The 25,191-nt window shown below is 30.5% G+C and overlaps 1 protein-coding gene across 1 annotated transcript in view; it reads right to left on the bottom strand.

Moving 5' to 3' along the window:
• Positions 1 to 2,466: 2,466 nt before the first annotated feature.
• The window catches only part of LOC142328901 (coiled-coil domain-containing protein 102A), a 55,056-nt gene continuing 32,331 nt past the window's right edge, over positions 2,467 to 25,191 (bottom strand). Inside the window, exon 8 of the mRNA XM_075373041.1 lies at positions 2,467 to 3,039. Within this exon, the coding sequence (XP_075229156.1) occupies positions 2,952 to 3,039 (88 nt within the window). The 3' untranslated portion in view covers positions 2,467 to 2,951. The remainder of the gene's footprint in view (positions 3,040 to 25,191) is intronic.

Here is a 25,191-nt window from a genome sequence, read left to right as displayed (position 1 = left end):
ATAGCTTCCAATGTAAACATATGTTAAAGACAAGATATTTTACGCAAAATATAAAAATTCTGTGTATTTTTTATCAAACCTCATCTGTTAAACTGCTACTGAAATAAATCAAAGAACAAGAATATTCAAAAAGCTTTACAAAAACTTTACTTAAAACCTAAAAACTGAGATGGCCATTTTTATTGTATATCAATCATCAACATCAGTAGACACTACAGAAAAATACATACAGAAAAAAAATTATAAATAAATGAGAAAACGTTCTAAAAGAAAATTTTATAGTTATAAAATCCCTCCCAAAATATTGTTGTTTCACAATATTTTTAAGGATTGTTTATTTGTTATTATCTATTTATTTATTTACTTAGATGATTAAATGCATTTTCTGCAGAGTCTACAGACTGAGGTTTAATAATTTAAAAAAATCATTCAGGTTTGAGTTTTTAAGTAAACCTTTTGTAATCTGTTTTTAACTGCCTTCTTGTTTACAAATTCAATACAATTTACACTTAATTAATGCTTTAAGCAAATCTGACTACTAAATAAGTAGAAGGAAGGTAAAAATGGGAGCATGAAATAGCCTGCTTAAACATTGATTTGGAGTACGCTTCAAAAGTTATTTTTAAAAAAATTTGCAAGTTCTTATACTCTGCTAATATTTATATTAGAGTAAATGATTCAACAGTTTTTCATTTTGTTATCTACTTTTTAGACAGAAGTATAATATCTGACAAAGGTCTATTTTTGGCAAATTTCAAGAAAAATGCTTATTTATTTTCAATACTAAAACTGTAAATGCCAAAAAAAAATGTGTTGACTGAGTTTTCTTTTTTAAATAAAAAGGCAAGACAAAACTGACTTGTTTCAAAATACTCAGCTTAGGAAGGTGTTACAGGTTCCTTAAAAAGTACACATGCTTAAACCAACCATAAAAGAACAAAATTTTCAAAATTTTTTTCATATTATTCAGTTTTTTATGTTAATTTAATTATAGTAAATTAGGAGTGAAACGTAAAAGCAAGACTTAACAGACTGCTGAAAGCACTGAACTGGAGCCTCCTTCGAAAACTAGTTATTTTTTGAGGGTTTTGTTTAAGAATATTTTTCAACTTTACAAAGAACAAAACTAAGTTAAAAACTTCTAATTTTTCAACTGAATCATCTCAGTTGAAGATGAAGTTTTTATGATTTTATGTAGTATTATTTTATGATTTATGAGTTTTATTTTATATTTTATGTATTTTATAAGTTTTTATGATTAGAAAATAAATTACTTGAAATATAAAAAAATATGTAATAAACTCTGACAATATCACATTGTGATATTTTTGTTATTGTTTTACGTTCTAATTAATAGAGTTGAGCAATATTATTTATCAACTTACAACTTTTCAACAAGAAAAACTCTTTCAACAAAAATAAAACAACTAACATTCATAAAAATCCAAGAGTTCAAAAATAATTATGAAAAATGGTAGCAACTGTCATTAAATATAAATAAAACAATAATAAAATATTAATTTAAAAAATTAACAATTTGAAGTACATAATGTTTTTGAGTATTATACAACACAAAAATATTTTCTACAAATATTTTTTTAATTTTTGTATGTTTTCTGAATTTTTAAATTAAAACAATTTAATTGATCTAACAATAAAAAACCGATCTGATAAGTAATTCTACTTGTGTAGATATAAACTTATTGGCAAATATAAGTTACACCGATCTATACAATAACTAAAAAAGTAGTAAACATTTGTTTTGTTATCGATTGATTATTAAGTTCGTTTTTATCACAGAATTACTTAAAATTCATCTGTCATTTTAATGGACAATAAATATAATTAAATTCAACTGAAATATTCAATAAATGTATTTATTTATTTTTAAAAATATATTATTTATCACTAATGTTTGAAAATAAGAGCGATTGTAAATCACCAACTACAGTTTATGTGTTCTTCAAAAGCATCTTGATGAACAAAACATATACTTGAAATACTATAATACATTCCAAAACAAAAAAAAATCTTGCATTTAATTACAGGAATAATGAATCATAAACCATTCTATCCTAAAGTTACTACGGATAAAGAGGAATGAATCGGATTCTTGAAATCTAGTCACGTTGAATATGAGTCGGCATATTAGTAAGCTTGATAAAATATTGGTGATATCCAGCCCTACAAGTGACACCACAGAATCGGTTACATCATAAAAAAACAAAATTACAAATATCTCTATAAAAATGAGAATCGTATACCTACCCGTACATAAAAATAGCAATAAAAGTTTATTTTATTTATCGTAAATTAAATTGTCATGATGTTACTTTCTGAATAATATAATTTTAAAAGTCACGGTGTAATACTTACAAATTAATATTGGATATCTGTATATAAACAATGTGTATATTTTTAATGAATATTATTCCATTTCAACTGTACTACTGCTTGACTGATTAACAAAGATTGTTGGAAGATAATTTTTAGTAATACATGCAGAAAATTTAAATTGTATGATATGGTACTATTAGAACATTGCATATAGCAATAAAATGCAAATAAATATGCATTTTTGTAGTTTCTAGAGACAAGTCTTAACAATATTGCTTACTGTAGAAATATAAATAAGACCGATGTCTCTGGCTAAAAATGTATGCAAAAATATTGTAACTGTATGCACCAATGTAATGTTAAATCTGGAATCACCAAAACTGTAAACAGGGAGGTACAACTGCAATACTAGTTATGTCCATTATTCATTAATTTAAATCATTTACTTAGGTTTCAATTCTCCATCTCTTGACCAACACCTTAAAATATGAGATAATTATATAGCAGTTATTATTGCTGTACAATTTTTATTCGGATCGACATTCCATATTTATTTTTTACTAAAGAACCTAGTAAAAAAATATATTTTCATGTATACTTATTAAATCGGCTAATCAATAGTTACTATCTTCATCGCTCTGTTCTTCTTCTTCTTCTTCTCTTAAGACCGGACTTCTATGTACAACGCTTGTGCTTCGTAATCTGAAAACACACGAGAACATTTAATAAATTTTTTTACGTAAATAATAATTAATGCAAAAAATGTCCAGTAATTTTTAGTCTTGTTGTTTAATGCCAATTTTGTTCGAAGAAAGAATCCTTCAATAATTAATGTCGATACAACTTAAATGCCGGTAGTTCTTCACAGATTTATGTAATTCATCTTGTTCCTGAAACTTCTTTTCTTTTACAAGTTCCCAAAAAAAAATTTTTTAGTTATCCTGCAACGTTTCGTTTTCAAAGTTTGTTTCTTTTTTACATTCTTTAAATGAAAATTAGATTAATTAAAAATTATTTTTAGCGGTACGATATATAACAGATTTTGCATAATGTAATGTTGTAAGTTACATATTTTTTTTATGAATCTTATTGTAGATCATCGGCTTTGTAAAATTCTCGTGAAATTGTAAATGTCTTATCTTTAACATTAAATATCGTAATAAGACTGAGACCATTGAAATCAAAGTATCTCGATGAATAAATTAAAAATAGATTTTACAAAACTAAAATTACAACTTTTTTTTTTTGCTCGATGATATTGCAACATAAGCTTGAAGCTTGTGCGCGGGATGTGGAAATGTAGTGAATGAAAAATGCTGTGCTTGACCAAGATTTAAACCCAGGACCTCCAAATGAATGGCTAAGATGTTACCGCTCGTGCTACAGAGGCTGGCGCAACAACTTCAGTGTGCGATGGGTACACATACAGAATAACATAACCTTTAGATGGAGTTACATCTAAAAGTAAATGTAAATAGCAAACGTTGAAAAACTAAACCGTCAACCTTTATGAAAGTTGTCCACAGTGAAATACGCAAGAGGTATAAACCCTACATTATGACAAGCGGCAACTGAAAATGAATAGTATTCAAATAATTAACGCATGCCTAAAGAAGAATATAACTTAATAGGAGAACTAACTATGTAATTTCAAAAATAAAATTTTAAGATGAAGAGTAAAAAAAATAGACATGCAAAAATAAATATTTGCTCTACATTTTATTATTAAATTCATTAGTTTATTACATAGGACAAAGGATGAGTTAAAAGTGACATAGTTTAACAATTTAATAAAAAATATTTAATAACAAAAGTTATTATGCTCTGTTTGCAGTAGGTGTAAGTGCACAGTTGCAACAGAATGTATTACATGAAATAAAAATTGATATTTAAGTACAAGTAGCTAATAATGATCTCGTTTTTAATAATTACATTAACTAAAAGGGCAAAAATTAAAAGAGCAAAATTAGAATTACTCATCATGGTTCATTTGACACAGATATAGGGTTTTTTCTCATACACAGTTTTGTTAGGTTAATAAAACTTCTTGTTCGATCTTGGATTTTTTTCCTTGGCGCACAATGAAGTGTCATCAGGATCTGGACATGATATTTGTATTTATATAATAAACAAATATTAAAAATTAATGTACAGAATACAAAAACACAGCACAGGTGGAAAACTCCTATGACGTATGTTAAAAGCGAAATAAAACCGCAATGAAGTACAATACTAAAAATTTTAATTAAAAGAACTAGAAAAATGGACAAAAAAAATTATTTGAATAATTAAATTTTTGAATCCAGAAGCACGGCCTTAAGGGATCGTAAGACATTCGATAACATTGTTCATTGTTCCCTAAGATATTTTGGATGTCAGCACCTAGTTTAAACTCGTAACACAATGCTGCATTACAGACACAGTCCATAAGAATGTAGTGTACTGTTACTTGGCAGTCGCAGTGAACACAAATAAGTGCATCGGTCTGACTCATGAGTAAGTCTTGTGTGCCCTATTCGCATACAGTAAATAGTAGCCTCCTCTTGGTTATTCCTGCATGAAGAGCACCATGGCAACACAGTGTTCTTAACCGAAGTTTATTGTTGATGATAGTATTCCATTCACTCTACCGCTCATCATCGCAGACCAACCTCTTAAGATCACAGAAGATCATCAGAGACAATGCAATTAGTAAAAGGAGACTACAAACAAGCCTCTTCTGCTACATTATCAGTTCACTCACAGTTTTTACAATATTATAAAACATTTCTCGTAAAATAATCGGATTCGTGAATTTTTTTTTATATTGACAAAGACTAAAGCAATAATTTATGAGATAAGGTCACCAAGGAAGGAGGGATGATAACATTGAGTAACTATAAGAACTGAATATACTTGTACATTTAGATAAAGGCGATGAGCTCTGATGTCTAGGGGGCATCGACCTTATCTGATATCGATTAACATGCTGGTTGGAGAACACCATGTCAAAGGTAGGGGGGGATGATTTGGTTGTGCTTTAATGCAAGCTACTTAGGAGCAGATCATTTGCTTCAACCCTGTAACGAAATCCTATCAGTGCTTCTAGCAATTATTACAAGTCATCCACACCAAGATGGGTTTTTTTTGCTGTAATACTTGTTTGTTATTTTTAAATAAATATGTTTTTTTAAACACAACTACTTTAAACAGTAAAATTATATATAATCTTCATAGTCTAATTTAGTAAACACTACCTGGTATAAATTCTAAGAATTACTATAATAAATGAGATGTATATGTTGATACTGTTATTACAGCTTCTATTTACACATCATAAAATTGACAGCTAGCTACACATATACCGATATACACATGAAATGTTGTTAAATATAACTTCAGAAATAATATTTTAGGAATGAGAATGTGATAAAATAGAAATAAATATAGTTTTAAATTAAATTATATCACTTCTGTTGTAAATTTACAAGCATAAAAAACTTATACACATGAAAGTTATTAGTTTAGTTTTACTTACAATTCCATTATCGTTCAAGTACAAACTGAAAAATTGTCCATACCTTTTAAACATTTCGAAAAACTGAATAAGTCTCAATAACAATTCTAAATCAGTAATTTTTAGAATTTTTTAAGAAAATGGTTAAATTGTTATAAAAATAAAATAAGTTTAATACATAAACACAATAACGAATGTCAAAATCTTAATGACATTTAAATTCAAAATAATCTTCATCACTAAAAATCAGAGGATATATTTACAAATATTGTCTTCTTTAGACAAATTTAATTTAATTTTATTAAAGAATCTTTATGATACACAGTAAGATACAAGAGAGGTGGGTAATAGAGTGTGCAATAATAACGTCAGAGCCATAAACTAACTTGATTTTTAGATCAATAAACTAGTTATTAAACATCAAGAGAGTTGATAGCAACTCTTTTCTCCTCTAAACATAAGATTCTGAACTGAAATTGCTAATTTGGACCATTCTTTTTAACAACTTTCGTTTTCTTTAAATAACCAATGCAAAATGTAAAAATGCAAATTAGCTTTTAAGGATACATTAAAAGAACATTTTAATGTATAATTTAACACTTTAAAAGCGTTACATTTTTTCCATGCCAAAATTTTTTGTCGATTAATATTTGTTTAACTAAGAAAAAACAATCACTATAATAATGGATAAAATGCTCTAATAGGCCGATCTCTTATTTATTATAATTACATATAATTTAAGTCTTGTGTTAAAGTAATGAAATTAATTTTATCATAAAAAATAATACGCTTATGATATACCACAATTTTAAAAGGAATCAAATACAATAAAACTAATTCAAAATTTATTTTTCCATCTCTAAGAAGAATATTTAGTGCAATCTCAATAGATGATGTCCAAATAGTATAACATGTCCCACAATGCTAATTCTACATCTGGATCGTGGGACTTTATTTTCTTTAACTATCTCTGATGGATTTTCAAAACTATTTAGCTACTAATCTGCATTAGTCGATTCATTTTTACAAATAATTTGTATCAAACATCTTCCACAACATACGTTTCTTGTTGTCCCTGGCAATTCTTTTCTAAATTAATAAAAAAATCAACAATTAACTTGTGTAAGAAGGTTCATTATGTGAAAATATTACCTGTATATGAATTAGCATTTCATTACGCAACTCCAATTCTCATTAAAAAAATGTAACTGCTTATTTGTAATTATACTAAAAAAGTTTTGCCTTTGCAGGTGGCAGGTATGGGAATGCTCATCAGATATGGTGGGTACCAGGCAAATACCTGAGGCGGACCAAAAAACTAGTATTGCTGCTTTGCAATTAGGAGTTGGCTCTTCAAAGGCTAGAGGAAAAACACCTGTATAAAAAAAATAACCCGATCCTCCAGGTTGGAGAGGTTATATGATGTGCCGATAACTCATCCCCCTGGATAAAAGGAATTGTTATGAAAGTGATTTTTCAGCCTCAGATAGGACAGGGACTTTCTGCCACTAGATATGGAAAATTCAGGAATATCATAAAATGTACAGATAAGGAATTTATGATACTGCTTATGGAAGTTAGGGAGTACGACTTGGATATACTCGTGGTTCAGAAGATGAGATGGGCTGGAGGGATCCTTACAGAAGAATGGTTACATGCTGATTTATGGAGTAGAAGAGGGGTGACTTAGAAGGGGAAGACCTAGACGGATATAGTGTAATGTTATTAGGGAGGATTTTGGTGAGGACTGGAGGTGGCAAAATATAGGGAGGTGGAGGAGGCTTTTGTCGCAGATCGTGGATTTGCAAGATGTATCAAGAGCAGGAAAATGTAATAAAGTATGAGCATTCATTTTTCCATTGTATGAATACACTTGAGTTTTGCTATTTATTATATTCAGTAAAATACTTATTTTGAAAGGGATTTAAGCATCAACATAATATTATGGGGAACGCTGTTGGCATAATTTTTGTTTCACAATAACAGATTTTCTCATAAATAAGATTTTTACTGTCTTTTGTGCCATTGTTTCAAAGGTAAATGATGCATTTGCGATACAAAAATAATATTGTAAAACTGTTAATTTATTATTTCTATACTAGCTATAATAATTTCCTAAATATAATTTAACAGTATATGTAAAAAATTGTTATCAAGAAATCTGTGAGTTTAATACAAAACATTAATTATTTGCTTTTTGTAGAGAATACAGTTATTAAATTATATTTTAAAATGCTCAGAAATGTTTAAATTTTTCAATTACCAATAATCTTCTTTTTCTTTTATTACCTTATTGATTGTTCACCCATAGAAAAAATAATTAAATCCACGATCCATTACTTTAGTTTGATAATCATTTTCAACTGCCACCATAGATCAAACAATCCATTAGAGATGAAGTCAGACAATCTCATAACATTTCATTTTGTTTGCATTTATACACAAATTAAAAATTGAAATTAAAACGATCTTGAATAAACTCCAAAAAGTAAATAAGGGTTATTGATTCAATCTGTAGGTACTGTTTCATTCATAGTCAACCAACAGTTTGGATCACACATCTTCCATAAAAATTATGTTTCTTGGTTGTCCTTGCCAAATCTTTTCTAAATTAATAAAAAAATGAACACTTAATTTTAGTGTAACAAGAGTCATTAAAAAAAATTTCCTGAATACTAATTACTTCTCATTTATACAAGTATTTAATTCTCATAAAAAACTGTATTTAATGTATAACCTGTCAGGTTAGGTTGAGTTCTAGACTGATACGGTTGTGTTTTTCTATGCTTCGTATTTCTGCTATTTCACTGTGGTTTTTTACTACTATTCAATTGTTTCTTTTCGTTTTGAGTTTCATTGTTTTGCTTTCTATTGTTTTATCTTTGTTTGTTTATTTGTTCTATTTTCTGTAAAAAAAAATATTTTATATTTATTTTTCATTTTTGTACCAAGGGTAACTAAGGCCTGTTTACCGAGTTATACAGCTTTTATAGACTGTTTACATTCGAGTTGATGGAGTTCCTAAGTTGAAGTTCACTTTTGATTTATTTAAATTAATTTTTCTATAATTTATTTTTCGTTCACTTAATTAATTTTTTTGGACTAATTAATCTGTTTCAATATTGTTATTACTCTTATGGCTGACCCTCATCAGGCATAGCGAGTGCCTCCACCAGACAAAGAGGGCTTCTCTCCTGTGGTGGGGCAACGATCCACTAGGAAGGAGTCTTCTAGGGTTCAGGTGAAAGAAGTGGGGAAGCAGTGTGGAAGAAATTTGGCATGCAAGTCGGCTGTTCTTGAAGAGTGTAAAGAATAGAAGACTGGTGTGAGAAGACGACTCGGAGGCAGCACAGGCTGTCGGTCTGATTGCATTGACAAGCAGAAAAGAAGAGGAGGACTTTCCAGCTCTTCCGGTTCAGTCAGATGACATCATGGATAGTGGAAAGTATCCTCTGAAACCTTTGAGGAAGCGAAGGTTCTGTGGTTCCCCACCAGCAGGTGAGGGGAAGAAAATGTCAAAAGTAAGTTCCTTATACTTGCTGGAGAAAGTCTCTTCTGATCTAAAGAGGTCTGCATCTCTTATTGAATTTCACGTGTAGGAGAAGAGGTGACAGAAGGAGGGAAGCGTATAGATCGTATGGAAAAGAGCCTTCAATCACAGAAGAAATGTTTTGTACATAACATGACTCTTTTGCTGCATAAAGTTAGAAGTTGAGCCCAATGGTCTGACTAGATACGACCACTAAAGTTGAGATCAAAGAGTGCTCCGAGTGTATGAACAGTCATGTTCATATGCTGGAGGAATTCGCAGATGTTTTGGATGAAATTCCTGTGGAGACTAAGGAGAGATCATCTACTCCATGAGGCTACACAAAAATATTTTATCATCACTGATATGGCGTCGTAGACTGTGGATGGGGGGTCTACGACAGGCGGCAACTTGGTTGTCGATTGATGAGCTCCAGCGAGCGATTGTTTGTGAAGTTGCGGAGGCAGACATTGAGCGGTTAGTTCTTAAAGCCTGGGTCACGAGGTCTTCCTATCTTCAACTCTAGTGGAGGACACCACTGAGTTGCGAGAGGATATTGAGTCTGCTTGGATTATAGATATGGCGTTGATAGTCGAACAACTGAAACACGCAGTGGAGTTATTAAGGCTCCGTGGATTCGAGACATGGCCCGAGCGGGCAAATTTAAGGCAGGCCAGGTACTTGTGGAGCAGTCTACTGCACATGATCTATTCGGAGGGGACAATGAATGTAAAATTAATGAGGGCTGGACTGACTATGCTTTAATGATTAATTCGGTAGCTGGGGACTGCGAGGTGGCCTCGCTCATTTGCAGGTCCGTTGAACAAGTGATGCAAGATCGGCAGATCGACTAGTCTGCTTTTGCGGGCCCTCGGGTCGGCTTGGGCAGATTCTACGGCGTTCCGTGAAGTATATGTGTAGGCGGATGGGGAATAAAGATAATGTGTGTCTTTCACGAGTACCATCGGCAACGTCGTTAAAGAGCAAGAAATCACACGTGGGTCCGCCGAAAACACGATGGTGGTTAGGGCAGAAGGTAAGACCTACCTTGACCTCCTTTGATCCGTCAAGGGGGCAGTGTTACCGGGTGAGGTCGGGATCCTCTCCGCACGACAGGGGCAGGGAGAGGACCTACATCTCCTAAGGGAGTTCCTAAAGGAACTTCATCAAGTTTCTGGGGAATCGGTCTCATTAGATATAGTATCCATGCGGCCAGCATTTGGGACGACGCAAGTTGTCCCTTTGGCAGTGCCGCCCATCTTGACAAGCTTCTGTCTGAAGGACAGATTCGAATCGGGTGGATGGCCTGCAGGGTGATGAGGCGCACCTTTGATGACTTATGTTTTCGGTGCTGGAAGCCAAGACACAGGGTCAAATTGTGTCTTGGACCAGATCGCCGCGGCCACAACTTAACCTGTGACGAGCCTGGCCACCTGCAAAAAGACTGTATGTAGGAGCCTCGGTGTCTCACATGAAAATTACATGGATATTCGCCCGGAGGCCGTGAATGTAAGGCGACTTCGCCCACGTCATGAATCCGCTGGAGTTTGCACAACGAAGCTGTGGTGTTTGTAGGGGATAGCCCCATCTGGGAGGGGTGGGGAGGCTCCGACGTCCCACCACCAATGATCGGGTGGGAACTCCCTTGCAGACGCCATTGGGTGGAATGCAAGACCGTAGTTCCAGTGGGGATCCCTACGGGCACTCTCCATTAGACTAGGTGTCAAGACTGAAGTCCCGGAGGGGGAATCCCTAGAGGTTTGTCCTCAATGCACGGCGTGTAATACAAGACCAAGCCCCGGCTACCTGGGTGGGGTCTCGCGCCCTACCGCGGTAGTTTGAGGCGAAGGCACACCTCGGAACTGAGTTTATGCGTAATTGCGGATCCAACTGCGGGGGGCGAGTAAAATAGAAGCGAGGAAAAAATTTAACCTGTATTCCCATAAAAAAACTGTAATTTAATTCTCATACAACTACTTAATCTCCATAAACTCTTCCAGCAAACGGATAGATTTTGATGATCTTTTTTTATTTTGCTAAGTATTCTTTTAGCAGTCTTTTTAAACATTTTTCAATATGAAAAAAAAATGAAAAATTACAAATTTGCAAAGAATTTCATAATATCTCTTATTCATGTTTTCTCCTACCGTCAGGTGTCTAGATCAAAATATAAATTATATGTTCTAGAGCTTTCAGAAAAATTATTTTCCATCTTCAGGAACACGTGATGAACTTGTATATATTATAAATATTCACTTCACATATTAAAATTGATGTAGATTAATATAAAATAAAATTTATGTAAAAATATAACACTTGAACGTGAAGTTATAAAATAAGTCATATGTTTATACGTCTTGTCGTTAAAAGCGGCGAAATTGTTATTTTTATTAGTGTAAAAGCAGTTCGGCCAACATAAGAATTAATAATTATCGTTTAAAATCTGTTTGAATAAAATATCGTTTTCAAAATTAGTTTGTTCACTTATTTAAGTAGAAGTGGAATTTTTCTAAGATATTTGTTTTATAAAAGTCACTGGAGTATTCAAGAATATTAAAAAAATTATTTGGATCGTAATCATGACCGTGTTCCAGAATGCGGTTGGTAAAATTAGATCGTTCTTTGTTTCTTTTATTTATACAGTTTGTGTCTTCTTTAATTCTAATCGATTGGTCATCGCATTTCAAACTGTATACGTCCTGTTTATCTAAATTAAATTTATTATTATGTCTTAATGTTTTAAAAGGATCTCTGTTAATTATATAGTTTATTATTTTGTTGTTCGTTGTTCATGCCGTTTTTAATTCGAACGATTTAAAGATTCTATTGAATTTCCTGTAATTTATATTATACTCAATTATAACATATCATTTCTGCTATAATTCTGTTAGCTTTATTATATCTTTTATATATATATATATATATATATATATATATATATATATATATTTTTTTTTTCTAATTTATTTAAAAGGTTTTCGTTGTATCCATTGGTTAGGCGATATATATTTAATGTTATTTACGAGGGATATCTCTAGTAAAGACCCCTGGGAAATTTCTCTCCTTACGGTTGGCGAACCTTTGTCGGTCATAGCCATCCTAGTAATATACACTACATTTTTGTCTGCGGGTTGTCGGTGTTCTAGTAGCTTTGATTACGTGCGAGTTATTACGCTATAAAATTAATAGGAAAATCAATGTTACCGCCGACTGTGAAATACGTGGAGTCATACGATTTTTAAACCGTCAAAAAACGTTAAACCGGCTGAAATTCACAGATAGTTGGTCGCCGTGTAAGTGATAATGTAAGGAATGAAAGAAACGTCCGAAAATGGTGTGAAAGGTTTAGAAATAATAGAATTAATGGGCACGATACAGAACGATCGGGGAGATCCTCGATAATCATCTAGGACTTGTTGAAACGAGTCGATGATGAAATCAGAAAAGATCGTCGCTCAACGATTTCCGACCTGGGCCTTCTATTTCCAGATGTTTCAAGAGCTGTTACTGTTCGAATCGTTCACGACCATTTAGGCTTCGGACAGGTTTGTGCACGTCTTAACGGAACGTCACAAAAAAATTCGAATGGAATCTGCTTTGGAATTTTTGATGCGCTACACAGAAAACGGCGATGAGTTCCTTAATTCGGCGAGGAAACGCGAATTTCATATTACACGCCAGAGAGAAAGCGGCGGTCAAGCGAGTGGCGTCATCCTCAATCGCCAACCGTTCGGATGCAAACTGATGGCCACAGTCTTTTGGGATCGGTTTGGAATACTGCCGATCGATTTCACGCCAAGCGGAACGACTATAAATGTAGAAGCCTACTGCGAGACTCTACGGAAGTTACGGCGTGCCATTCAAAATCGGCGATGCGGCGGCTGACCGACGGCGTCATCTTGCTGCACGATAATGTAGCGGGTCCGAGACGTGATTTACCGAGAACATTTGGACGGGAAATTTACGATCACCTACCGTACAGTCCGCACTTAGCTCCTTCTGATTACCGTTGAAAGCGGTAAGCGATTCGTGGATGACGATACACTTAAAATTGCTGTTAATCTACGGCTAAATGGACTGGCGGCAGAAGAATATCGAAACTAGCGTATCGCTACGATAAATGTCTTAATTCATGCGGCGATTATATAGTATAAGGTATGTAGTTTAAGAGAAATAAAAAATATTTACAAAGTTTTCAGAATACATTTTTTACAACGAAACGATCTTTTTACTTTAAAGATAACCTCTCGTAATTCATCGTTTAATTTTACGTTATTATTTTTTACGACAACGAATTAAATAACATTAAATATATCGCTGTAAGTAACGGATACGATGAAAAACTAATAAATAAATTATACACTAAAATCAAATATATATAAAAGATATAATAAAGCCGACAAATAATTACATCGAAAATGAATATATTAAAATCGAGTATAATATAAATTACAAGAAATTAAAGAAAAACATTTAAATCACTGTTATTAAAAACAACTTAAAAAAGAACAACAAAATAATAAACTATATAATTAACAGAGATCCTTTTAAAACATTAAGACATAATAAATTTAATTTATATAAACACGGCGTGTACAGTTTGAGATGAGATTTGGAATACATCGGAACGACCGATAGATTTTTTCGATTAAAATTAAAGAAGATACAAATTGTACAAATAAAGGAAACAAAGAACGATGTAATTTTGCCAAACGTATTCTGAAAGTCACGATTACGATCCAAATATAATTTTATAAAACAAATATCTTAGAAAAATTCCACTTGTACTTAAATAAATGAACAAACTATATTTTATTCAAACAGATTTTAAACGATAATTATTAATTCTTATATCGGCCAAACTGATTTTACACTAATAAACAACAATCGAGACGTTTTCAACGACAAGACGTATAAACGTATGACTTAAATAACTTGACAATTAATCAGTTATATTTATAAAAATTTTATTTTATTTGAATCTATACCGATTTTAATATGCGAAGCGAGCATTTTATAATAAATACAAGATCATCACGCGTTCCTGAAGATGGAAAATAATTTTCCCGAAAGGACCAGAACATAAATTAATTACAATCGTTGATAAGCGGAATCTATAATTTATATTATAAATACCGACGGGCCATTTACCATCATCTTATGTCTTCCCCTTTCTATTGGCGTCGTTTTCTTAGTTTTATCGCGATGAAAGATCCCCATCCCCGTCTTTGAATTTTAAATAAAAATGAAACTAAATCGAATAAATTTAATATACCTTATTACAAACTATTACCGGCTAATTAATCCTAAACCAGGCGTTCGTTTCAAAATTCTACAAGTTTAAATAAAGAAGAATTATATTATTTTTCGGGCCATTTTTTTAGACAATTTATTATTTTTAACTTTATTCTATATATAAAATATCCGCACGAAAAACATAATTAAAAAACCGTAAGTCGAGGAAAATTCATCCGAACGTTCATCGGTAATAAGTAAATAAAAATTACATATAATGTACGACACTTATTTACGATTTAAAGGATTTTCCGGGGAACTGAAATACTAATGATCGGTTTAATAGTATTTATTTAGAATAATCATTTCATTACTCATAATCATGTTCACAAAATTAAATATATCATATTTATACATATATATATATATATATTTTAGCGTTACAGTTATTAATACTTAACACGCTATTACAATAATATTTACTATTATTATTGTTACAATCTTTTAAAAAATAATTCTGTATATTTTTAAATAAAAAACCTAACGATCTTTAAAATTTAAAACGTTCATAAATACATAAAAACCAGTAAAAGAATATTTCAAAAAAATTTATAAAAATGTATTACAACTGGAACTAAACGATGTATGATTATAGCAAGCGATTAAATTTAAGATCAAGGTGATAAATTTATTATAGTCTCATTCTGAATATAAACTTTTTATAATAGAAAGATATTCTGCGTATTATTATTATTATGTTAAACTACAAGTGTATGATTTTTTTAAAGTACTGATGTTTATTAATGACAATATAAATTAATCCTATTTTCACTATTGTTGTACAGTACAAAAATTACAAGTTTTAATATCCGATAAAATGATATGTTACGTATTAAATTATTTATCAAATATGCAAAAATTATTTGTTACGCCGATCGCTTTTGACCCGAACACGAGTAGTTAAACAAACGCGGAAAAAAATTGCGTGAAATTCTTCTACTGGATATGAGGGAGACAGGCTAGAAACATAAAAATTGTAAAGCTTATAAAAATAAAGTGTATTTCATATTCGAATAATTAAAACCGGATTAGCAATTTAATTTTTAAAAAAATAAAAATCGGGAACCTGGAAAATGTGGCAGAAAATAAACAAAATTCAATGATTACATGTTCTTTCCGTACTCAAGAAAGCGTCTCTCTCTTCTCTCTTCATAAGATAGAAGAGAGAGAGAGAGAGACTTACAGAGAGATTTGTATGCGATTTTATTTGTCATATATAAATCTTGACAAATTGGCAGATGCTGACATAAAGAGGCCGATAAGATCAAATAAAATATAAAAAATTCGACTTATGTCCAAAAGGAAGTGCAAGTAGAAAACATACCTACAAATTATTTAATCGATATTAATTTTTAATTAACGCGCAAGATATGTATTTTTTCATTTTAACACTAAATGCGGATAACGTAACGATGATCTTTACGTACTGAATTATTAAGTAGGTTTGCAAAATCGGAATGTTTCCGATATTAAAGTAAGGTCATGGCAAATTTTTATGAATTTCCCGATTTTTTTTACATTAACGTTATTTATTTTAACCAAAATGGATTATAATATCGCTATACTATATTCACCAAAATTCACTCAAAAGTTTCCTATCTAAATACTACATTCAATTTTTTTATGCTACAATGTCTGAAAACAAAAATATACTAAAGCTAAAAATCCGTAATTTGTATTATTACATTTAAATATCGACGCATACTAACCGAGTGCGATAATCACAAACTTAATTTAACAGATAAATTGCATACTATCATCGATCAGTAAAAGAACTGAAAATGTAAAATATCGGGCTTGACGTGCACAAAATTCTCATCGCAAAATAACATTGAAAAAATCTTTTAAAAATAAAAAAAAAAATTGGAAAAACAGCAGCTATTTTAGAGATAGGTTCATTTTCAGAGAGGAAAATCTTCATCGATCTATCGAAATTGAAACCGACTAAGTTCAAAAACTCAAGATTGTAATACGCATTACCGTAAATGCGTATGATTGCTAATGATTTCTATCTTATCCGTGTTAATAAAACAATAAAAAAAATAAATAATCGTAAATGCAAATTGAATATCTGCTCGGCATCAACAAAAAAAAAAAAAGATGCGCTTATAAAAGACAGCATCTAAATAAATCAAATTTTGGGTACGTTTAATAAATCATATCGCTTAAAGATACAATAAGCGTATATAGAAAATGAATTTAATATGCGATTCTGTATTAATATTAGCCTGAATTATCGGAAGAAAATCTTGATAATAAATCGATACGTTCACAGCTGCTGCCGAGTAGGCTACGGCAATAATATTTTACCGCTTAGCACATTAATGTGAGAAAGATATTATATTTTTACGCTTAGAAAAACACAAAGGTATGTATCAAAGTATTTTGAGGAGAGTGCTTTAACCTAGTAGAAAAGTACATTACAAATTTACTAGTATACAGACTACAATAACCCCGTAAAAACATAGCGGTGAATAGGTTAAAAATTCAAAAAATTGATGATTACTATGTCAAGAGTTAATAAATTATTCCAATCATCGATGCTATTTTGATATATATATATAAAAAAAAGAATCGTTTAAAAAAATTTATACTTAACTTTCTGTCAACATTTGTAGTATAAAATTAAGCACAATAAAGTAAGATTTGTATTGGAAATTTCGCAGTTACTTTAATTTGTTTTAAATTACACCGTAAATACCAGGTGATTTAAAAAGAACTACACGACTTTAAAAGCATATAAAAATTTATTTAGATAACTTATAGATTCGGTTGAGGTCTCGTTTCGTAGAAAACCGCATCAAAGTTTCCTCATGTAGTTCATTAGTACCGAATTTGCCACGGGTGCTGTCACCAGTATTATTAAAAATGGATACATTTACTGGTGTGGAATGTGTTTTGGTTTCACGAACTGCAGTCAGCGACTATAGTTCGATTAATTTTCGTACAGAGTACTCCTAGTAGGCGTACAATTTACACTTGGTACCAAATCTTTGTTGAGAAGGCTGTTCTGTTAAAAAAAAAAAAAATCACCAAGATGCCTACGCATCCCTTAAGCTGCTGTAGAACAACTCTGAAAAAGCTTTGCATACGGTCTGAAGAAATCAACGTGACATGCGTCATGCGAGTCGATTGAAATTCATCACAAATAGACGCATTTTATGTGAACGACTGCACTTGAAGCCGTAAAAACTAAGCATGTTCAACGCATTACTGATGACAACAATGTCGCTCGGTTGCAGTTTTGTGTGGAAATGATAGATAGAATTGCAGACAACAATACATTTTTAGCGACGAGTCGACATTTACATCAGCGGCAAGATGAATAACCATAACTGCTGAATATGGGGTAGCCAAAACCCTTTGAAACTTTGCAGTGCTTTTTTGATAGTCCTAAGGTCAATGTTTTTTGTACCCTAAGCGATTAAAGAGCGTATGACCTGTTCTTCTTCCAGAAGGTAAACGATACCGTTTATTTGGGCACGCTTCAAAATTTTCTGATTTCTGAGTTAGATGATGACCAAGATGGGAGGGACACTATCTCACAACCGCCTACAAGTCCCAGATTTTCTTGATAGTCGATTCCCAGGTAGGCGGATTGGTCGTGAAGGTTCAATTACATCGGCCACCTCACTTTCCAGATTTTGTCTTGTGGGGTTTCATTAAAGATCGGGTTACCGTACCGCATTTACCTGCCGACTTCAAATTAACGTTCAGCTGCAGAGGTAATGCCCGACTTGCTGGCTATAGTCTGGAATGAAATCGACTTAAGGTCGGATGCATGTCGCACTACAAACGGAAGCCGTATCAAATCAAAGTGAATGTCGGGTGTCAAACTTGATGTGTTTTTCTATGAAATGAGACCTCGACCGAATCTGTAAGTTATCTCATTAAATTTTTATATGCTTTTAAAATTGTGAAGTCCTTTTTGAATAACCCGGTAATTAAATAATTAATAATAATTATATTTAAAACAAAATAAACGGTAAACATAATGATTTATCCAAATTTAATAAAAAAAAAGAAGCTGTATAAATTTCATTATAATTTGATTAGAGAATAATTACTTGTGCTGTAACACCGATGAAAGTGAATATACAAGTAGGTTTGCAGATTATTGTTATCCAAAAGTAAAAATATCATACACGCTTCATTTAAAATTAAAGTTATTAACCGTGTCTTTTAAACACATACATAAAAACTTACTTTTCACTAACAGAAAGAACTTACTTCGATAAAAACGGTTAATTAGATAGGAAAAATAGACAAGATATCTAAATGAAACCGAGATACTGCAACCAAACTACGCTAATCAAAATTAAATAAAAATTCTGATGTGGACACACATGACTTCCTTGTACACCTATTAAATTACATGTATTTTTTATATATTTATATTTTTTATTACATTTTTTTTTTGTTGTTACTGAATTATTTATTTATCGTAACATTTTTTTTACAATCAGAGATTTGTAATTATTAAAAAATTATATATTCAAATTAGAAAAAAATTAAAAAAAGGAAATGAAGTCAGATTCGAACAGATGTGCCTTTCCCTTGCAATATTCAAATATTGCATTAATTAAAATTTTATTGCACAATAACTCTGGAACCGATGAAAATAAGTACCGCTTATGCTATATCACTGAAAAGCTTTCAACGGGGGCTTATTACTGCAGTTAAGAAAAAATCCAAAATCTAAATACTTCGGATTTTGGGCTTTTTGTACACTTTTGGTCCAGTTGGTCGCAGTCAAAAGGGGAGGTGGACAACTAGATGTTACAGCGGTCCTAAATCCAAAATTTCAACATTCTATTGTGAATCGTTTTTGAGTTATGATACATATGTACGTACAGATGTCACATCAAAACTGATCAAACTGGATTCAGGGATGGTCAAAATGTATATTTCCATTGAAATTTGAACTTTTTCGCAATTACAATACTTCCTTGTATGAAGTACAAGGAAGTAAAAATACATCTTTATACAATGATATTTTACAATTTGACTTTTTTCATTTTTAAGAAGCCCATAAAGATCTGTTTAATAATAAGGAGTAGCTTCAGTGTTCTTGTTCCGTAAAACACAATATATTTGTGCATAAAGACTTATTTCTTTAATAACTTTTGTAAAATTTTGAATAAGAAAATATAAAATTATTATTTTGCGTTTCACAACTAACTTTCATTAAAATTAATTAAAATCATTTTTTTTTCCATTTAATGGAATAAATTATACATCAATGTCTTCACAAATAATTAACACTAAGTTTATAATACTTAGTCGCTAACTTTGATTACGGTTACAAACAATAATTACACGAAAATAAAATAAATGAATGAACTTGGAAAATTAAAATAAGTTTACGATTATAATACCTTAATTTAATTTATAACTATCGGTTGATTATTATTAGAGACATAGATAACCGTACTAACAACAGAATTAATTAGACGTAATAAAATATGCTGAAAAAAATGCCAACAAAATTCTTTCTTAATCGATTCATATGACAGTCCAAAGAATTTGGTCACCATGAAGTGTTGCTTTTGCAATAACTGGCGATTCAGCTATTTTAACACGATGTAAATTTATGCGGCAGAACAATACTGGAAGAAATACCGGTCCAAACACACTTTATCATTCTAAATAAGGTAAACATCACAAGCAATACCAAATGAAGTATCTTGGCCATCCTGCGTCTGATTTGCACACCAAAGGGTGCAGAGAGAGTGAGAGTTGCCATACGTGAGTGACAGTCTACAACATTTTGATAGATGCCATTTTATAGCAACATGCATGTCATACAGGAGTGTTAGATGGATGTTATAGGTGGATTTGCATCTTCCTTCGTGTTTGTTGTAAAGAGAATTTTGCAACAAACACTTTGATTGACGTACACTGTTCATATTGAATTTTAAAACAATACCTTTTTAAAGGCAGCGTTGGCAAATCGGTAATGGTAACATATGAACATTGTAAAACAACGTTGAATGATTTTCTACAATTGATAGTAAGACAACAAGATGTTGATTTACACGTAGTACGGTTTCACCAAGATAGTGCATCATCTTATACACCGTGACTCACAGTATAAATTATTTTATCTTGCACAACAATTTCTCATCTCTACGATGATCATTTCCTGAACATATTATCTCTTGTAATGTAGACATTACTTGGTCTTCATACCTGATTTATCAACATGTATTTCTATAGGACATGTATTTCTATATGACTATATGAATGCTTTATTTAAAATTATTAAGTAAGCTTATGATATCCTTTATTTAAATTATAGTGTACTAGATGAAACATTACACCGTAGTAGACTTGAAAAATCAATCTGGACTACGATTCAAAAGATTCCACTGGAAATACTGAGGAAGATTATGAACTCAGTCACTCACGTGATGAACAGGCTAGTTGCTGAATAATGGCACTCACCTTAGCAATGTTATTTTTCTTTTAAATGTTCATATAAAATGTTTTTCTACAGACCTTCAAAATATGTAAATACTACTATCTTCATTTAAAATAGATTACCAGTTTTATAACTTTAAATTGTCTACCTATTCTTACGCACCTGCATAATATTGAAAAAGTAAATTTCATTAACCTTCCTATAAATTTTTTTCTAAAACAAGTAATTAATATGTAACCATTTCATTCTGTTTCTGGCTTATCAAAACAACTTTTGTAAGTAATAAATTAAATACAATTAAATTAAATATAACTTATCTCAATTACGTGTAGTGTTAGTATAGGCTTTGACATACACATATATCCACTTGCACATACAAATTTTAACACAATCATATACGTAATGCTTAATGATTATAAATAAACATTAAAAAAATGTTTACTATCACCGATTAAAATTAGGCTTAAGAGATTAAAAATTATGAATGCTACTTTTTATTATTCTAGAATTTCAGAAATCTGAATGTTAAATATCTACACGTGATAACATTCAGTAACAAAATATCTTACATTTATTGTCTAGTTATAATTTTTATTACCTCAGTCTATAAAATTTTTTTTAACTATAAAAAATATTGCGCTAGACAATGTAAATGAAAATCACAATTGCAAAGAATAAAAAAAATAATAAACAGTAAATGAATTAGAATCAACTGAAACATTCATGCTTTCCTTTGTTGTAATGAATGAAAATCTAAATGCAAATAACATTCTTTCAAAATAAATACATAACTTTTCATAAAATTATTAATTATTAACAAAATATATGGTACATTATAATTCAGTATTAAGCTACACTAGACACAACCTGTGGGGGAAATCTTGTCCAATTTTAAGCCAATGAAAAGAAATTGTTTTTTATAACAAAATAAATATTTCATAGAAAATGGGTTTTTTCAGGTATAAATTGACTATAACACATTGTGTTACGGTCCATCTATTTGTAACACGTGTATATGGTCCTATCATCTTTACATGTAATCCAATAAAACTTTATCTTCACAGTAAATGTGACAGTTTAAAATACACAGAATCATAAAAATGATCACAATACTTTGTTCACATATTACATATGTATTTATTTGTTACTGAACAAATATTTGTATATGCGATCACAAAGATAGGTGTAGAACACAACAGATCCCATTACCCAGAGGAAATTTTATGTTTGCTTAAAGTGGAACACAGGACAGCAAACTAATCTAATAATATTTAAAAAAAAAATAATTAAAGTAGTATTTGAAGACTGTAGTTAGTTAAGTATTTATTTACTATTTTGGAGGAAAATATTTAATAGTTTTATTCAAGCTTGTTCATCCATGGACTAGATCACTGTTCAACCAGAGAACATCTGATGTAGTACGTATGTATACATACCTCCTACTTATAAGTTAATTACATAAATACTGTTATAAGTTTATACAAGTATGTATAAAAATTTTAAATAAAATTATGTTGGCTTTTATTAACTTTATAGAATGTCATATATATTCAAAATTCTTATAATTAAAAGAGTTAAAAGCCCCCAAAAAAAAAAATTATATATTTTTTAGAGTTGGGGAAAAAATGATAAGAAAATATTCATACGTAGGTTAAGCATTACAAATCTGCTTAAGTCAATTTTTTTATAAATCTAACACTCCTTTCAATAAAGGATAAAATAATAAAAAGAAAATGTTCAAAAAAATCTTTTCTGCATTTAAATCTGGAGCCTACAATTAAAAAAAAATTTTAGAAGTTTCTCGGTAGCTCTATACTTGAAGTATACACTTTCAAAAACGTTTTGAAAAATATTTAAACCTAAGGAAGATAGAGAGCAAAAGAATAAAAAAACATATATTTCAATTTTAAGAGGTAGGGGTTGATTTGTTTGGATTATTTATATATTGTAGGTAACAAAATTGCTTTAATAAAACTTTCTTTAAAATGCCTCTGAAGAAAATCAAATATTCTTTTTTGCATTATTCCCGATCCCTTAACAAATGTTGAAAAAATTTATGATCACTGCTCCATATATATATATATTATATAATATATAAATATTTGAGCCAAATATGAAGAAAAATTGGTTTAGTCAATTATGAGATAAAATACCAAAAGCAGTAGGTCACACATATACATAGCCGAGCAGTTATAGCAAGGTGCACGCTGAGGGGCGTAGATGTATGGACTGTATGTAGAGGAAAAAACGCCTTGCTAGAACGGCTCTGTTATACATACATGCAATGTTTTTTTGCCTACTAAAATGGACATGATCACCATACTTTCCCCTTAATGTAGCTATTCTAGCTATATTTGTCAGGAAAGTAATAAAAAAGTGGATATTTCATTTAATTAGTTTTGATATATAAAATAAATATTTTAATATTTCCTGCTTTCTACTCATTTTTTAGTGAAATTAAGTATGTTTAAGATTTTGTTTGGACTCAAGTTCATGTACCACTTGCTATAACAATGAAAAATAATAAAATAAAATTTAATTATATATAAAAAAAAAACCAACAAAAAAGCAGACTATATATAAAAGTAGTTTTTCCATTGCTTTTTCCATTCATACAACTGTATTAAGTTAGAAAATAATTTTAAATTATTAAATGTTATTACAGAAAATTTGTTATTATTATTATTTATTAAAATGAATAAGATAAGATATTTAAACTTTTTTTATTTATTAATTTCAAATTACATAATAAAAAGAAAAGCAGTTTTGTTTCAAATTTCCATAACATAGTTTAATACAAGTGTATTAACGTTTGGTAATTAGTTTCTACGAGATTAGCTAACAAAATCCCTTACAAACTATTTTAAAATTTATTTAATAAAAAAAAGGATAGGAATTCATTTTTGTTTCTTATATGATCAGAAACTCAAAATTTAATAACTATTTTTCATATTGTTGTAACTCTTAAAAGAAACATTTCCTTATAACACAGTATGGCACACATGTGCTAAAAATAGCTTATTTATTCCAAATAAAATATTCTGTTTGCAGGTTGTTGAAATTTCAACATACCAGTAAAGAGGTAGTACATACTTCAGTTCTATTTTTTAATATATTTATAATAGTAAAATATTTAAATATATGTTAATTTCTAGGTGGTGGTTGCAAATTTACCAACATATGTCATACTTTAGTAGCATATATTTTTAGAATCTATCGTAAAAATTACAATAAATTGCTGGTGGTTGGCTAATGGGAGTGGTAGCGAAGTGAAAATATGACATCACTTCCGGTCCATTTTTTTGTATATCAGTTAACTTACATATGTCTTACTCAAATTTAATATGCTTAAATAGAGTTTTATTTACACATTATAAAAACCTTTGGTTGCCTGGACGTTACCTGTGGCCTACCCTTATTCAGACATTTTTAAGGGATTTTTTTTTATGACTTAACTTAACCTATTTAAATCATATTCCATTTTCAGTTCAAACTGGCGCTTAGACCTTCCTTTTTATAAAATAAAAAAAAAAAATCAGTTATTCAGAACATGATAAAGTTTGTCAGTTAACCATTAAGTGTCAAGATTTTTGCGATTGTTTTTCACATAAATATTTGAATATTTTTTTATTATTAATTACGATTACTACGATTGATAGTTCACTTACCTGGGTTATTCCTATTCTATCTTAATTCAACAAATTTTTAACGATTTTATTGCATCACTATTTTTGATTTTGATGATATTTGATAACTATCCACCTAGTAGTGGGCAAAAATATTTTTTTTTGTTTTAAAAAAAAAGATTTCTTTACTAATAGATTATTTTCTAACTCGCCAACAGGTAAAAACAGCCATTTTCATCACTCTTTCCATGACCTTTAGCATTCTTATTTTATATCGTACAGAGGGTCAAAATGAGCTTTTTGGTAAGAATAAAGATGGAACTTCATCTTAGTGTACTTAAAATTCATTCTGTTACATAACCAAATATTGTAATGTTTACTGAAGTTACATTTACAAATTGTTTTTTTCAAATTTTGGGCCCAAAATAAATAACGAAAAGCTTAGGGTTTGTGTGATTAGCGAGTACTTGAAGCAAAATACTAT

The sequence above is a fragment of the Lycorma delicatula genome, chromosome 8 (assembly GCF_047948215.1).
Source record: "Lycorma delicatula isolate Av1 chromosome 8, ASM4794821v1, whole genome shotgun sequence".
NCBI classification, from domain to species: domain Eukaryota; kingdom Metazoa; phylum Arthropoda; class Insecta; order Hemiptera; family Fulgoridae; genus Lycorma; species Lycorma delicatula.
This window is presented reverse-complemented; position numbering and strand designations above follow the sequence as displayed.